Genomic DNA, 17,833 nt, shown 5'->3' with positions numbered 1-17,833 from the left:
GACTTGTGTTTTTTAATTTTTTACACACATTTTTAAATGTGAGCGTAATATAGACATTTCAGTAGAGGTCACTAGCAAGCTGTAATAATATTTATCTCCACACAAAGAATTAAGATAGAAATTGTGGAAACAAATATGAAAATAAAGATTGAAAAACAAAACATAAACAGAATTTGTGAAGTACATTATCAGAGCGATACTACACTACAAACAGACGTTGTGTAGTACATTATAAGAGCCACACTGAACTACAAAGTTGTGAAGTACATTATCAGAGCCACACCGCACTTCAAACGACGATTGTGAAGTACATCATCGAAGATACTAGCTTAAGTATTATTAATTTTTAAAAATTATAAACGCCTTAAGGCTATAATAAGCTAAAATCATAACTAGTGAAGATTTCAGTTTTAAAGATAAGATTATTCTGGACAAATATTTTGAAAATATTGTCTTTAGAATATTATAACAAATTCGAAACAATTGTTTGTTTTTACCAAAACCATGATCATGGGTAATGTTTAGCACAAACTGGGTGTGTGTGTGTCCTGGTTAATGTAGTTGTTTTTTGTTTTATTTAAGCAGCTGATCGACCATGGGTAACGTGTAGTTGAAAATGGATATTTGTGTGTCCGGTTAGAGTCAATATAAACTTACTAACCGTAGAATGTCCTTTCTCGAAATCTAATTTTCTATCCAGCCATCACAAAACGTAGTTCTTCTTCTCAGTAAAATAGACATACCATTATAAAACAGAAGCGATTGAACATGAAACCAATATTTTAATTGGTTTAATTAAACATAAAAATATCTGGTTAACGTAAAATATATCTTGAAATTATTTATTTCTGAAAAAAAGCAAGTAAATAATGAAATTTGTTAGTCAAGTGCTTGGTGGCCTGTTTGATGGTAGTACTATAAAGAAAAGCTAACACTCTCATCTTAGTTTTATGTGTCCCTCTTTCTCCTATATTAGTCGTCTAAAAACATGTAAAATATAGGGATAATACAACATTCTCGTGTTTCATTGGTTTGATGAATTGTTCACAGAAGCCTAACTATTTTTAACACATAAAAATCAACATTGAAATTATCTATTAAATATATTTAACACTTGATGTGTTCTATAGCTTGTAAATACTTTTCTTACTGGTGGATGTTGAGGAATAAAGCAAAAAATGAATAATGTTAGTACTGTAACAGCTAAGGAAAGAACTCTTCAGTGTTGTTTATGGAGAGAGAAAGTGGATTTAACAAAAACTAGCTAACTTACTCTTTCAGTACACTGGAAATACAGAGACTTAGGAATGACATGGGTGTAAAAATCAAAATGTCACTCCCTGTGGTTTCCTAAGAATACGTGTCAGGTTTAGTGACAGTTGGATCAGTTTTTCGTTAGTTATAAAATACATACATATTTTTGTCATAAAATAATTTAGAAAATAGAGTATTTCAAACTGTTGTAGATGATGGTGGTTCTTGGGATATTATCGGATTTCTTTAAACACTTCAGTCGAAGCTGAATCACTACATAATTAATAAAGTGAAGCACAAATACACTGTAATATTATAATTATAATTTTTTACAATGACAATATGAAAGATTAGTTATTAATAGTATACTAATGGCAGAACACCTAGTATTTATTCCTCATGTAATATTACCACAAGATTTTGCTAGAGCATAATGTTAAATGGTGGATTTCATTAATACATTTATAGTACATTGCGACGTTAAAACATATAGTTAATTAGTATAGGAAGTAGTAGTAGATTGTTTACGTCTTGTATGAACAAGATGATACTCGTTGAAAATATTAAGGCTGCTATACATTTTGTGATGTGTTGCAAAAGGTTTGAATTCCGTATAAGGATGACCAGGCGTGACCTGGTGGTTAACGAGCCGGACGTGAAATCTGAAGGTTCGCGTCTCGTTATTGCAAAATGCACTTTGAAGTCGTGGATGAGTTAATAAGAATTGGGTTCAAGTCCTATTATTCGATTAGAATATCCCAAGAATTTGTAGCGAGTGTTATTGACAAACCGTCTTCCCTCTGGAATTTAGTCTATCAGTCCAAAACTAGGAATGGCTAATACAGAAAGCCCTTACAAACAAACAATACAAGAAAGTCATAAAGCTTTTCAAAATTTTATTATTATTATGATTATATCCCACAGCTCATTCTGTGGTCAAATGTTCAACGAAAATTGTGGCCCGGCATGGCCAGGTGGATTAAGGCGTTCGACTCGTAATCTGAGGGTCGCGGGTTCGAATCCCGGTCGTACCAAACATACTCGCCCTTTCAGCTGTGGGAGCATTATAATGTGACGGTCAATCCCACTATTCGTTGGTAAAAGAGTAGCCCAAGAGTTGGCGGTGAGTGGTGATGACTAGTTGCCTTCCCTCTAGTCTTACACTGCTAAATTAGAGACGGCTAGTGCAGATAGCCCTACAGTAGCTTCGCGCGAAATTCAAAACAAACAGAAAAATCATACTGTAAATGCAACACAATAATTACATGTAAGAACACGGATGAAGAATAGACATGTTTGTTCAACTATAAACTTGTGAAAATGTTAAGACTCGAAGAAAAGAGAGATATGTAAAAACTAGTAAATGGACTATAAACACGCAACTGATTTAATTCGTTTGGTTTCTGAATTTCGCGCAAAGCTACATGGAGGCTATCTGCGCTAGCCATCCCTAATTTAACAGTGTCAGGCTAGAGGGAAGGCAATTAGTCATCACCACCCACTGCCAAGTCTTGGGCTACTCTTTTACCAACGAAGAGTAGGATTGACCGTCACATTATATCCCCCATGGTTGAAAGGGCGAGCATGTTTGGTGTGATGAGTATTCGAACTAGCAGCTCTCAGATTACGAGTTGAGCGCCCTAACTACCTGCCCATGCCAGACCTCACAAAGTTGAACATATAAATAAATGCACCTATATAGATACCGAAAATAAATTAAAACAAGCTTAACCCGACTTCTGTTAAATTATTACTTAAACTAGCTTGAGTTTGTTTAATAAGAAAAATAACTTTCCACATACCTCAAAAACAGGGGCGTGTCCATCCGGGTGGCGAGGGAGGGAGACAGACGCCTCCATTTCACATAGTGTAAAATTGTTCAATTCTGTACATTTCGACTCCCAGTGAAATAAAAGTAATTTTTTTATCCCAAAATGTTCCCCCAGAGACTCAGCGTTAAACCTGAAGGCTTTTAACGCTAAAAATTAGTTTTCGAACCCCCTTCCCCTAAGAAAAGGAATTATTTGCATTCTCATGGCCCTAATATAATGAAAAGTCTACGAATTCTACTACGTAAGAAGACCATCACTGGCTTCTACACACACTTCGATGCCATAAACCAATAACAAACGCAACCTGATCACTTGCTTTTTACTATGACGTTTCTTCTTTCTACTTCTCTTAAACAAACCGGATATCCCTGACCTTGCTATGAAGCAGCCACTCATGAGTTTTTGAGACATAATTTAAGCGTCTTAACAATATTAAACGGATTAATATGGATAGTCCAAAACTCTTAATGTAAGAACAACGAGGCTTAATGTGCTTAATTTAGAATTTCATCACTTTAAACCAAGTTATTTGCTTCCTCATGGCCTTACTGTAATAAAAAGTCTATGAATTCTACTACACAAGAAAACCCTTAACTGGCTTCTACAGGCACTTTCTAACAATATTTTAAAATATTAATTCGATTGATATACTTAGAGCTTCATTAGCTCCAAATAGTTTAAAACCTTTCATATTAATTTCATCAATTTAAACCAAGCTAAACGATTTCTACATTAAATAGGTTAGATATACGATTTAAATTTTTTTCTTTACTTAAAACGTCAGTTCTTTCTTTACATACTACTGTGAAATGACTTTCTTGTGATGTGTAATGTTTGTTGGTGGAAGTTTCAAATTTAAGAACATTAAGCGTTTTAGACTATCCGTATTATTGGCTGCAAATACCCGGTGTATTTATACCTTCCTTACTCAGGTAAACAGAACTTAGTTCCTAAAAAACAACTCACTTAAGTTGTTACATAAGTACTATAGGAGTTATCTTCATTCATCATATCAAATGAATCATTTTTACCGATCTGAAGGGACAATATACCGATACCATTTCGTTTATGAATCATTCACTTATATACGTGTGTCAACCACAAAACTAGCTACCTACATGGTAAAACCCATTGAACACTTGGCGATTTTATAAATAGTGCTCCAACAAGTACCATGTTGGTTGTACCACAGCCAGCCTTTAAAGCTCTGGATTGGGCGAAATCCTTTGTTTGTTTGTTTTTGAATTTCGCGCAAAGCTACACGAGGGTTATCTGCGTTAGCAGTCTCTAATTTTGCAGTGCAAGACTAGAGGGAAGGCAGCTAGTCATCACCTCCAACTGCAAACACTTGGGCTACTCTTCTACCAACAAATAGTGGGATTGACGTCACATTATAACGCCTCCACGGCTGAAAGGGCGAGTATGTTTGGTGTGACGGGGATTCAAACCCGCGACCTTCGAATTACGAATCGAGTGCCTTAACCACCTGGCCATGCTCGGTCTTTTATATCTGACTTCAATATTTTTATTACGATGCTTTCTTTCAAGTGTTTTTCTAAGATAATACGAGTACAAGTGGAAATTGTAGTGAAGTGGGATTGATCGTCACATTATAATGGTGAAAAGGCAAGCATGTTTGGTGCGACAGAAATTCGAACCCGCGAACAAAAAAAATACTGCTGCACAAAAAAATTAGCATAAAAATAATAATAACCAAACAAATAATAAATGATCCTGGTTTTAAAAAACAGTAATAACTATAGCGGGTGTTCGTACAGCATTATTAGAAGTATAACAGTCGCAACCTATATCACAAAACTGAGTTAGGACTAAATTTTATTATTTTATTTTAGCTTTACGAATCAATTAATTTGTTCTTGCATTTTTAGTCTTAACGATATTTAGACTTGGTTTAAATTAAACTCGGGTTTTAAAGTCTTGGTGAATAGAGTTTCTCTTATTCTAAGTGCCCTCTCAAGATCAACTGAACCAGTGGTTGTAAACTGGTTGATGTGAATTGGAATATTATCGTTTTATGTGTGCTTTTGGATAGATAAAATGAATCTTTCTTTTCAAATATTCCTTTATGTTTTTTTGAGTTCTCTAAAAACTGAACCAGTATAATCTCTCACAGTGAGGACATGAATAACTAACTATACAATGTTATAATATGTTTTGAATTTCTTTTTTTCTGTAGCCAAAAGATTATTCTCACATTAATTTGCTGGTAGCAGTTGGGCAAGGGTCATATGACTCCATGGAACATTTGACACAGGATGAATGATATTGTTGATTTCATTTAAAACCTAAATGAAAACTTTATTTCTGGTTTGTTTGTTTTTCTGTAAAAGAAACACCTGATGTTATTGAATTAGCTAGCTATTTTAACTCTGTGGATTAGAACGTTGGTTACATTTTCTTCAAACTGTTTAAGAACAGCACTGTTTTAAAATAGAGAACTTAAAACTGTCTGAACTGTTGGACTTTACATCAAAATGATCTTATAAAATTTATATGTAGTTCTTGAGTTACTTTGTGGATGAAAGCCAAATCGTTAGGCATGTGTTCCTGATAATTTATTCCATATACAAGTAACAAAACATTCTACTGAATAAAAGAGTCACAACATAAACAAAGGTACTGTTTAAAAGAGTCATCTCTTATAACGTTGAACTTATAACTTAAAAAAGTATTATTTTTCTGAGAAACTAAATAGAAATTTTCTTTTATAGTTAACGAATCTTTTATAAGATTAAACACATGTATGTCAAGGACTTTATGTCAATGCTAATTTGTGCAAAAAATGTAATAACTGAATTATGAACAATTGAAAAAAAATTTATTTACAAAATCTTTAGCTTTATTCCTGTTCAATTTCTACCCATCTGCATTTCAAAACAAAACAAAAACTAGCGAAACTCAATAAATAGTTACAGAATATAAACTTACACAAACGACTGATAATACAGTTATTGCATGAGATTATGAATGATGTATTTATCCGTAAACATTTACCAATTTTTATAATTATTCAGTATTTTTCTATAAGATATTTTTAGAAGGGACTTGTTTTGATCAGAAGCAAACACTACTTTGCTCAGAACTCAGTGACCACAGGTTATAAATGACTGCTGATTTATCATATCATTTAGTAGGTTTGACTGCTGATTTATCATATCATTTAGTATTTTTAATGAAATGATAAATCAGCAGTTATTTATAACCTGTGGTCACTGAGTTATGAGCAAAGTAGTGTTTGCTTCTGGTCAAAGCTGAGTAAACTGTTTATATACAATGTAATTTAATTGTCTTGCCTAACCATGCACCATTAAAACTGCTGTATAAAAATATAACATCACTAGTCTGTAGTGTAAGTGGACAGCAGACTTAGCAGATTACACACACTGTGATCATTTTGGTACAGTCAATGATATTCCAACTGTACATAATAAAATCAATACAGAATATATCAAAATGGATGGAATGAATCAAACTGCACAAAGTACTGCTTATACAAGGTCAAAAGTCTTTAGTTATTTTTATAATAAAAAGTCAAATTTGAGAGGCAATGATTATTGGTTATGAGGAAATTCCAAATGTAAGCCTGAAGGCCAACTCCACTGCATCTTGTGGTGCTGAATCATGAAAACAAACGTAGACTTCCCTAGGTTCAGGAGAGTAGAAAAGTCGCCTGTGAAAAAAAAAAAAAAACAAAGTGATCTTTTTTCTCAGCTATTTTCACACAAATTAGTTCCAAGAAAAACTATCACAATTATCATTATTATTTTGAACAATTAGAAACTTGAATGAAATTATTGTTCTTTTAGCAGCATATTCCATTACTACTTCAGTAATAATCAGTGTTACAAAATGCAAACGTGTATCACTGAAATAATTATAAACCTGGCTAGAAAATTGCAAGTTACATATTTCATTTCAGTGAGTTGAATAGTCTCAAAAATAATAAGTAAATAAAAGAGTTATAATATTCATAAAACTGAAAAAACTACAAGCAGTATATATGATGGTAGTTTATTAAAACCTGAGAAATTAGCTTATTAGGTAAAGTTAATTCAGGTAAATTTCATAAATAAGTAATAATAAGCTAGTTTGTATATTAACATATGTAATTAGTTTAATTTTAATAAAAATCATAAACTTAACTCTGATGTATATGTAATGTTTTAATGCTTAAAAAAACTACAGTTAACAAACCTATTCTAGCTCATATGACAACAGTCATTAAAGTAATTGACGATATAAATAAAATCTTTATCACTATCAAGAAAACTCACATTAGCTGAAAAGCCTCATAAGCATTGGATGTAGTAGATATGGTGTGGTTGACAGTATTACTTTCTTACCTACTTTCATTCATAAGTTATTATAAGGAAATATTAGTATCTAGGATATTAAACAGTCATTAGACTCTATCAAGTCCGTTTGAAATATATAATGACAGTATGTATGTTAACCCTTTTGCTCTGGGTACCCCTTTAAACCCTTTTCTGCACAAGTCACTGTGTTACATTCAAATTTTAATTAAATACATTTATTATCAATGAGATTAATGTTATAAAGCATGTTAAAGTTTTATATCATCTAAGTTTAAGTCTTTTATTTAAAAAGAAACAGTTAAAAAACTACTTCACATTTCACATGATCAACAAGCTAAGAAAAGTCTCTACTTTGACACCCTACATCTTTAATAATGCAATGGCAATAGAGAATAAGAACATATAGAAGGTGCTTACAGAAACATTTTACTCGTATATATACAAGATTGTTCTCTGAATCAATGTAGTCAGTAATAAATTTTTCCAATCACCGAAAGGTGCCATGCTTACCTTTAACAGATCTGTTTGACCTTTTTAGCCTATATGTGGATGTTACATACATACACAGCTGGCCCAAATCTTAAGGCCAATGAACATAAAGAAAAACTATGCATTTTGTGTTGTTAGACTTAAACAGATATTTGAGTAAAGCTTCGAAAGATGAAAATAAGAAAAAGGAAAATAAAAATAAAAACCTTTTTTAGCATTTAAGGGAAAATGTGAACACTATGAAATTAGCCTAAATATTAGCTGGTCAAAAAGTTTAAGACTATACAGAAAAGAGGTCCTAAACAGGGTAGGAAATGCCCAACAAGAGGTCTCAGTAGTGAGTTGCACGGCCGTCATTGCGAATAACTGCAAACATTCGCTTTGGCATGTTCGATATAAGCGTTTGCAGAAGGCTGGCTGGAATGTTATTCCAAGTGGTGAAGATGGTTTCACGAAGATTATGCACTGTTTGGAATTGACGTCCATTTCTATAGACTTCCCTTGCCATCCACCCCCAAACATTTTCAATGGGGTTCAGTTTGGGCTAACACACTGGATGGTCCAAAAGAATCACATTACTTGCCATGAAAAAGTCCTTTGTCCTGCAGGCATTGTGGATTACAGTGTTGTCCTGCTGAAAGATCCAGTCATTTCCATACAAGCGAGGGCCTTCAGTCAATAAGGATGCTCACTCCAACATGCCAATGTAGCCAGCTGCTGTTTAATGTCCCTGTATAACCTGAAGCTCCATTGTTCCATAGAAGGAAAAAGCACCCCAGAATATGATGGAACCTCCTCCACTGTGTCGTGTAAAAAATGTCTCCAATGGGATATCCTTATCGTGCCAGTAACCTTGGAAGCCATCTGGACCATCCAGGTTAAATTTTTTCACATCAGAGAGCAAAACCTTCTTCCACTTTTCTATGTCTCATGTTTGGTGCTTCTCAGCAAAGTTTAACTGAGCTGTTTTGTGGTGTGGAAGAAGGCGTGGCCTTTGAAGATGTTTACGGTTTTTAAAGCCTTTCTATTGTAGATGCTGTCTTATTGTTCTTGAGCTGCATTCTGTGTCCATAAGGGCTTTAATCTGGTTTGACGATTAGCTGGTGTCTTACTGGACAACCTGTTGAATTCTCCTCCTCAATGCGGCAAAAAGTTTCTCGGGCCGATCACTTGAAATTCTCAGTCTGTATCCCTCAGGGTTTTTTAAGAAATTTGTAACAGCAGTTTTACTATGCCCAATCTGACTAATGATGGCACATTAAGAGAAACCTTGCTTTTGCAGCTTGACAAATTGGCCACATTCAAACTTTGTCAACGTTTTAGCCTTTGCCATGTTTTTACCCAATGTAACACAGGAAATGTCAGTGGGCGATATTGACTACGCTAATGCTTGAACACAAATGACTAAATTTTGTTATGCGTTTACCGATTAACGTATCATTTTAGTATGGTCTTAAACTTTTGACCAGCTAGTATTGAGGCTAATTTCATAGTGTTCACATTTTCCCTATTAAATGCTAAAAATGTTTTTATTAATTTTATTTTCTCTTTTCTTATTTTCATCTTTCAAAGCTCTACTCAAGTAAGTGGTTGAGTCTAACAATGAAAAATGCATATATTTTTTTATGTTCATTGGCCTTAAGGTTTTGGCCAGCAGTGTATGTATATTCCTTACAAAGAGCTCATTTTACACTATAATCTAAGAGTTATTCTGAAATTGGCACGCAGTTGTCATTATAGGGTACTGTAGTATTGTTGGCTGCTTGATCAATTGTAGCACTCATGGTGGTTTCTTACTTAAATTGTTATTTAGAAATAGAATTAAATTGTAATGGGGTCTTTCTTATTTTAGTTAATTATGTTTTTAAATGCATAAATTAAAGGCTTAGAATATTGCACAGTCAACAAACATTTTACCAAAGATTTGCACCTGTTTGGCAGAGACACCATTATATGCCATAAGGGCACCAGACTTTTGTCAAGATGAACAATAAGTGGTAAAGGACAAGCAAGGAAAATAAAACGTTAAAAATTAAATGTATGTGAATAGGAAAAACGTCTGAAAATATTAATATAACCAGAACAATATCTTTAAAGATATTCCACAAAAACTTAAAAAGTTTGTACTTTGTTTGACTACGTTGTTTTAATTATTTCATTGCATTGTACACTGATGATAATAGCTAGAGTTGGTGATATGTACATTGTACATTGATGATAATAGCTGGAGTTGGTGATATGTACATTGATGATAATAGCTGGAGTTGGTGATATGTACATTGATTATATTGATAATAATAGCTACAGTTGGTGATATGTGCATTGTATATTGATGATAACAGCTACAGTTGGTGATGATGTGTACATTGATGATAATAGCTAGACGCACACTGATGATAATAGCTGGAGTGATGCATTGTATATTGATGATAATAGCTACAGTTGGTGATGTGTACATTGTATATTGATGATAATAGCTACAGTTGGTGATGTGTACATTGTATATTGATGATAATAGCTAGAGTTGGTGATGTGTACATTGTATATTGATGATAATAGCCAGTTGGTGATGTGCGCATTGTATATTGATGATAATAGCTAGCCACAGTTGGTGATGTGCGCATTGTATATTGATGATAATAGCTACAGTTGGTGATGTGTACATTGTATATTGATGATAGCTACAGTTGGTGACAGTATTGGTGATAGCTACAGTTGGTGATGCGCATTGTATATTGATGATAATAGCTACAGTTGGTGATGTGTGCATTGTATATTGATGATAATAGCTACAGTTGGTGATGTGTGCATTGTATATTGATGATAATAGCTACAGTTGGTGATGTGTACATTGTATATTGATAATAATAGCTACAGTTGGTGATGTGTACATTGTATATTGATGATAATAGCTACAGTTGGTGATGTGTACATTGTATATTGATAATAATAGCTACAGTTGGTGATGTGTACATTGTATATTGATGATAATAGCTACAGTTGGTGATGTGTACATTGTATATTGATGATAATAGCTACAGTTGGTGATGTGTGCATTGTATATTGATGATAATAGCTACAGTTGGTGATGTGTACAATGTATATTGATAATAATAGCTACAGTTGGTGATGTGTGCATTGTATATTGATAATAATAGCTACAGTTGGTGATGTGTACATTGTATATTGATGATAATAGCTACAGTTGGTGATGTGTACATGTGTATATAATGATGATAATAGATGATAATACAGTTGGTGATGTGTACATTGTATATTGATAATAGCTACAGTTGGTGATGTGTGCATTGTATATTGATGATAATAGCTACAGTTGGTGATGTGTACATTGTATATTGATGATAATAGCTACAGTTGGTGATGTGTACATTGTATATTGATGATAATAGCTACAGTTGGTGATGTGTACATTGTATATTGATGATAATAGCTACAGTTGGTGATGTGTACATTGTATATTGATGATAATAGCTACAGTTGGTGGTGTGTACATTGTATATTGATGATAATAGCTACAGTTGGTGATGTGTACATTGTATATTGATGATAATAGCTACAGTTGGTGATGTGTACATTGTATATTGATGATAATAGCTACAGTTGGTGATGTGTACATTGTATATTGATGATAATAGCTACAGTTGGTGATGTGTACATTGTATATTGATGATAATAGCTACAGTTGGTGATGTGTACATTGTATATTGATGATCATAGCTACAGTTGGTGATGAAGTGGAGAAAATGAAGTATAAACATTTACAGTAGAAAAATCTTTTGATATTCATTGATGAGGTTCTAGAGGTTATGCAAATGAAACATGAAAACTATAATATGGAGAAAAGTATTTTTAAAATGAAAATCATCTTACACTTGATCTATTTCAACAGTTTGAGCACAAATAATTATTTTAGATTAATAACCTTTTTATTTAAATGATGTAATTATAATAATGTCATTTTTTATGTACAAAATACTTACAAACTTTGCTAAAGGTTGTATGAGATTTCCATATTTTTGATGCGTGAACGGCCTTCCCTAGTACAGCATATGGTAATCATATCCACATGGCACAGCATTGCCAGGTGGTTAAGGCATTTGAATCACAAACTGAGGGTTGCATATGTGAATCCCAGTCCCACCAAACATACTTGCCCTTTCAGCTGTTAGATCATTATAATGGGATGGTCAATCCAACTATTTGTTGGTAAAAGAGTTTCTTAAGATTTGGGAGTGGATTCCTTCCCTCTAGTCTTTTACTACTAAATTAGGGATGGCTAGCACAGTTAGAGCCTTAACATATAGAAACACAAAATTACTTAACCCTTTTGGCATGGTTGATGACCGCAGTCGACTTGAAGGCTCAGCGTTGCAGGCGATCTTCGTCGACAAGATGTAAACAACATATGGCTATTTATCATAATCACACCTGCCTGTAGACCCACTTGAGGCTAGAACCACGTGTATTCATTGTTTACTTGGGATTCTCAGCTGAAATTTAAACTGGAGGTCACGTGATTTCTTTGTTTTCTAGCCTGTGTAAATCAGTACTGTTCATTGTTTTAGAAGATGCCTTCCTTGCATATTCTGTTGATACTTGCAATGTTATTACAATGCCGAAAGGAAAAGCTTATACCACTAAAGAAGTGATCAACATTATATGTAATGATGATGAGAGGGACAAAGAGTTTGAGCCAGATGATAACAAAAGCTTTCTTGTAACAGACTAGAGTGATAATAAAGACATTCGTGGCCTGGAATCTGACCCTGCTTTAGGTAAGCACATGGTGTAGTTAGGGTCATATAACTTATTGCATAAACTGACTGACCAAGGCTAGTTCTTGTAAACAGATATATAATATATTGCTCAGACTGCAAGAGCAATGGCAAAAACCCGGTATCTCCAAGACTGTTCAGAAATCAGATTATTCAAAATTTGCTGGAGGGATATGTCAGCAAAGCCAAACGAAAAGGAAGACCAAGTACTGACAAAGGTCAGCACTTGGTGGAAAGACATAGTATTGGACAATATGAGGACAAAAAGCACAAACCTGATTGTACTGTTAGATAGATACACAGCTGGATGGAAAAGAAAGCAGACTAATTATTTCTGCAAACAGTGCAACCTCCCCATGTACTTTTTACCATGCCATGAGATATATCATAACCACAAAGACTATCGACCGGCTGCTGCACAAATTGTATACAATTTATAATAAATTATTGTGCTTTGCATGGCACTTCTTCATTGTGTATCAGAGTGTCTTCCTTTATTCCTGTTATTCTTATGTATTGAATTTAACATATATAGTATTGGGTACAATCACTGAATATTTCAGGGACTTTTGTTGAGTTATTGCCGAGATATCATGCTTTTAGTACTGATACTGTAATTAGTTGAAGTATCAAACATATATATTCAGTGCCATGCCAAACATTACAACTTTTTATTCAGTGCTGAAAGGGTTAATATTACTAAATATTGAAATTGACCGGTAATGAACAGTACAAAAACAAATTAGTAACAAAAGGGTTATATAATAAAATTGTAGTTATTGCTTAAATTTACTTTATGTCTACATATTTCACTAAATACAATTGTTTATTGATACATAGTATGTTAATTTTTACTAATTCAAGCTATCACTAGCTGGTAGATTGTATTAAACAGGAACTTAGATTAAATTCCCACAAAAGGAAATATTTGATAAAACTTACCTCACTGTGGGAATGACCAAGATATATTATTTTTTATTCTAAAAATTCTCAATTAACCTTACAAGAAAAAGGAACTGAATATGTTATAATGCTTACCCCACAACCCAATAAGCTAGAGTGGGTTGAACTTTCTTTGAATTATCACTGGCTGGTGGTCTATAATGAAACAGAACTCCATGCTCTTTAATGGCAGTCAGTGACTTATCTATTCCAAACTTGCAAGTCTCTTTTTGTTTGGCCATTTCCTGGTTGGATCATACATTGCACAAATGATTATAAAATATATATATTTAATAAAACAATATAATATGTAAAATTGTATCTCATAGTAGTTTATAAACCCTAAAACTGTTACTTAGTTTAGCTCTAACTGGTGATAAATTTATCACGAGTGTATAACATCCAGAACATTTATTGCAGAACAAGGGCTATGGGGATTAGAGCTTCCATTTTGAGAAGATGAAATGAAATGTCAATCATGTTTTTCAACGGAAAATTATTCAACATTCTTTACCCATCATTTGACCAATATTTCCATTTCATGGGTAAAAGTTGGTCATGTTTTTTAATGCATTTTCCCATTTTAAAACATAAAAAATGAACATAGAACAGTATGGAAACATCAAAAATGATTTTAAGCCTTCTATTACTTGCAAAGTGACAAGTACAAAGTGATTTTTATCCACTGAAAGTATTAAAACCAGATGGGATATCCACTGAAAGTATCAAGGGACACAGGGTAAATAGAATGTCTAAAACCAGATGGGATATCCACTGAAAGTATCAAGGGACACAGGGTAAATAGAATGTCTAAAACCAATGTAGATGTCAAGGGACACAAAAAGAATTTTGGGATATCCACTGAAAGTATAAAACCAGAGGGACACAGGATAAATAGAATGTCTAAAACCACCAGAATATCAAAGAAAATTGGTAAATAGAATGTCTAAAACCAGAATACAAAGAAAATTGGAAAGCTTTCTCTTTAATACAAAAACATCCATTGTTCCCTATATATCCTTCTTCTAATGCTGTTCTTATTCTAGTACTTCCTTATTATGTTTGTGCTGAAAAAATACACATATTTATTCAAGATGACACAAAACATAGCAAATAATTCTTACCAAAATAGGTCAATTCTGATAATTAATTTAGAATTTGCATTAAAATAAGTTTCACTTTTTCTTCTAGTTTTAGACTTTTCTTTATTAGATCCAAATGTGAACAAAACATCAATCAAAAGTACAAAATTAGTACTACTACACCTGATTGAGTGAAATTTATCACCATGTTTTAGGGACTTTAGTCAGGGTATAGCAAAAATTCAGGGTTAAAGAAAATTAATTTAGTAAAGATTAACTTGTGAAACAAATATTTTTATATATAATAGAAATAAATCTGAACCAAACAAGACAACAAAATTTTAGAAAAAAAAACACATATTATATAAAAACTGTGTAAATATTTGTGTGAAAATTTATTTTTTTAAAATCAAAACACTTTGCTAATTTTATGAAATTTCTTTTTAAAACTGTGAAAAAATCACACAATACAAAGAATAAATCTCTTATTTTTATCTTTATGTTCCATCTAATTTCTGATCTGATATACATCCCTATAATATGAACATCTAAAATAAATCCTGACTTACATAATTAAGAAAGAAAGAAACAAAGTGGTTTAAGTGGTAAATGAACATTGTTTATTAACTTGCTTGATGAACAAAAAGAAACCTAAAAACTAATCCTCAATCAGCTAATTAATAATTTAATAATCTATGATATACATGCAACTGATCAGTCACTTAAGGTTACTTCACATTATTTATAGAAACTTCATTTACAATTAAGAATAAAAGAAATGCAAGTTGAAGAGGGGTCTACATCAGGTTGAGTACATTCATATCTATATTTGGTTAATTTATTTTTCTACTGGGAATACGGAAAGTCCTCAGATGGTTGTAAAAGACTTTGATAATCAAATAAACTCCAACAATGAAAACGTTTTTTCTTAATTAAAATAAAATGGGACATACAATAAAGGGAAGGATGAACAAACATAAGTCATTTTTAAATGCTAATTAAGCTTAGAACAAATCTTTGTCATTTAGAACAAATTTATTTTAATTACCTTGTAAGAATTAACATCGAAACAAAGAAACTGACTACATATTGATATCATTTTTAATCTTTGATAGAGTTTTTACTTCAGAAATTAAAATTCATAAATAAAGAATTATGATTGAGGTGCTTATGAGGGGTAGATGTTGCTGTGGAGAATCTAAGTGACCTAGAAGAATCAACAAATGGCATCATAACCTTAAGAAATGTTAATATTTATACAGTGACATAGAGTACCTCTCAAAAACCAGCATAATAACTTATCAGAAAGGTTAATACTGGTATGATCATATAAAGTGCAGGTCAATGTGTGGGCATTGTATCTTATGAAGAAAAGTTAATATTATTAGTCATATAAAGTGATGATGTATCTAATGAAACTATCATGAGTTTCTACATACAATGTCAATACCTTGCATCTTAAAGAATGCTGAAACACCCTTCTGATGTTTAAACAGCACTTATGAAAATTGTTCACAAGTTCAGCATGAGCTTGACCATGAAACCATTTTGTAGCATGTCGAGTAGGAGCTATCAGAACTCCTTCAGACTCGTCAACGTGAACAAAGTGGAACAAGGTGTTTTCCAGGCCCCGTACTAGTCTGGAAGTAGAACAGAGTTACAAAAGTGCAATGAAAAAGTAGAATCAATTGCCAATAGATACAATAAAGTTGGAAATTCATAAAGCTAAGTCAGCATCATAACCACAAAGCAGTACACACACATCAGTCACTTCGCAATTTGATAGTAGCTAAACATAAATTAAATATGATGAACACAGGACAAGTTTTTAGTGACTTCATTAGATGAGTCAGCTTTCTGTTACCAATAATGATTAATTAATCAATAATAAACTTCCTAAATTCTTTACACCTGCAAAGTTTATTTGAACATTGTGAGAAAAAATACTTTTATAAGCAAAATGCTGTAGCTATATTAAAGCAATATTTTGTGGGTCAGAATTTTTCGTGGCTTAATTAATTTCACTCGATTGACAACACTATATAAACAAAGTCTTATTTGCTAAATTGTTATTAACATTTATTTTTTAGGGAAGTGGTGGGGAGAGATGACAAATAGTGTTAAAAATATATTAATTTTTTACATTGTTTTCCAATTTGATTTGAAGTGATGTATAAACCTAGTCGGTCAGAGTATCAAAACATATGACAATGTAAATTATAAAAACACTCTTATGGACTACCCTTTAATAAGAGCTTGAAAAATGGAAGTGTATTTAATTTATTGTATTTTTTGTTGTGTGTATAAAAACAAAGAAAACAGCCCAAGATTCAATTCTAATAACTGTCCATAACATCTCATCTAAACAAGTCTAGAAAGAGAAGTGGGAAATTTAATGTTCTTTACTCTAGTTTTTGCTTGTTTACTATTACAAGATAGTTATTTATGTTTTTACATACTGCTAGTTAAAGAATTACAAAATAAACTAAACAATCCTGGTGCCTTAAATTTATTTCTGTAAATCCATTACTGCATCATTCTGAGCACCATCTGGTGTTATAAATTATCAGCTTTTACATGAAAAGCATTCTTCTAAAGTTTGCTGCCTGGGTTGGTATTTAACTACGTGCTTACAGCAAATGTTTCTTTTTAAATTACACACAAATATGCAAAATCCTATAACTGCAGTACCTTACAAAAGTAGACCTTTCTTTATTAGTTACAAACTGAAAATGATTTAGGTTACCAAATTAATGAATATTACTCAAAAGATTTTGGTGTTTGCTTTTTGATACCTAATTAAGGAAGCTTTATGAAAGTCCCTAATGTAAAACAACAGATAAATACTATTTTCACACTTTATATTATCATGAAATTGCTATTCAACAAAAATACGAGGATATGTAAAGTGTATGAAAAACTGGCATTACTTGCCCTACAGAGCAAACTGTCTGCAACATTAGTATCAAGCCTTGCATTTCAAAAGTGAAGTGAATATAAGAACTATTTTTTAAAGAAGTTACATGAAGTGGCTTTGTGAAACATCCCAAGTGTTGTTTTCAAGAGAATGAGTCAAACCTTCAAGAAGATTTCAGTCAATT

General features: G+C 32.5%; 1 protein-coding gene across 2 annotated transcripts in view; it reads right to left on the bottom strand.

The window, feature by feature from the left end:
- Positions 1–5,924: 5,924 nt before the first annotated feature.
- in (inturned planar cell polarity protein) overlaps positions 5,925–17,833 on the bottom strand; it is a 103,720-nt gene continuing 91,811 nt past the window's right edge. For both annotated transcript variants that reach the window (XM_076464893.1, XM_076464894.1), the window contains 3 exons: positions 16,183–16,372; positions 13,747–13,895; positions 5,925–6,777 (listed from right to left, as the gene is read on the bottom strand). In XM_076464893.1, the coding sequence (XP_076321008.1) occupies positions 6,666–6,777; positions 13,747–13,895; positions 16,183–16,372 (451 nt within the window). In that variant the 3' untranslated portion in view covers positions 5,925–6,665. The remainder of the gene's footprint in view (positions 6,778–13,746; positions 13,896–16,182; positions 16,373–17,833) is intronic.

The sequence above is a fragment of the Tachypleus tridentatus genome, chromosome 10, assembly GCF_004210375.1.
Source record: "Tachypleus tridentatus isolate NWPU-2018 chromosome 10, ASM421037v1, whole genome shotgun sequence".
Taxonomy (NCBI): Eukaryota; Metazoa; Arthropoda; class Merostomata; order Xiphosura; family Limulidae; genus Tachypleus; species Tachypleus tridentatus.
The sequence above is the reverse complement of the archived record's forward strand: the minus strand, read 5'-3'. Positions and strand labels throughout refer to the sequence as shown.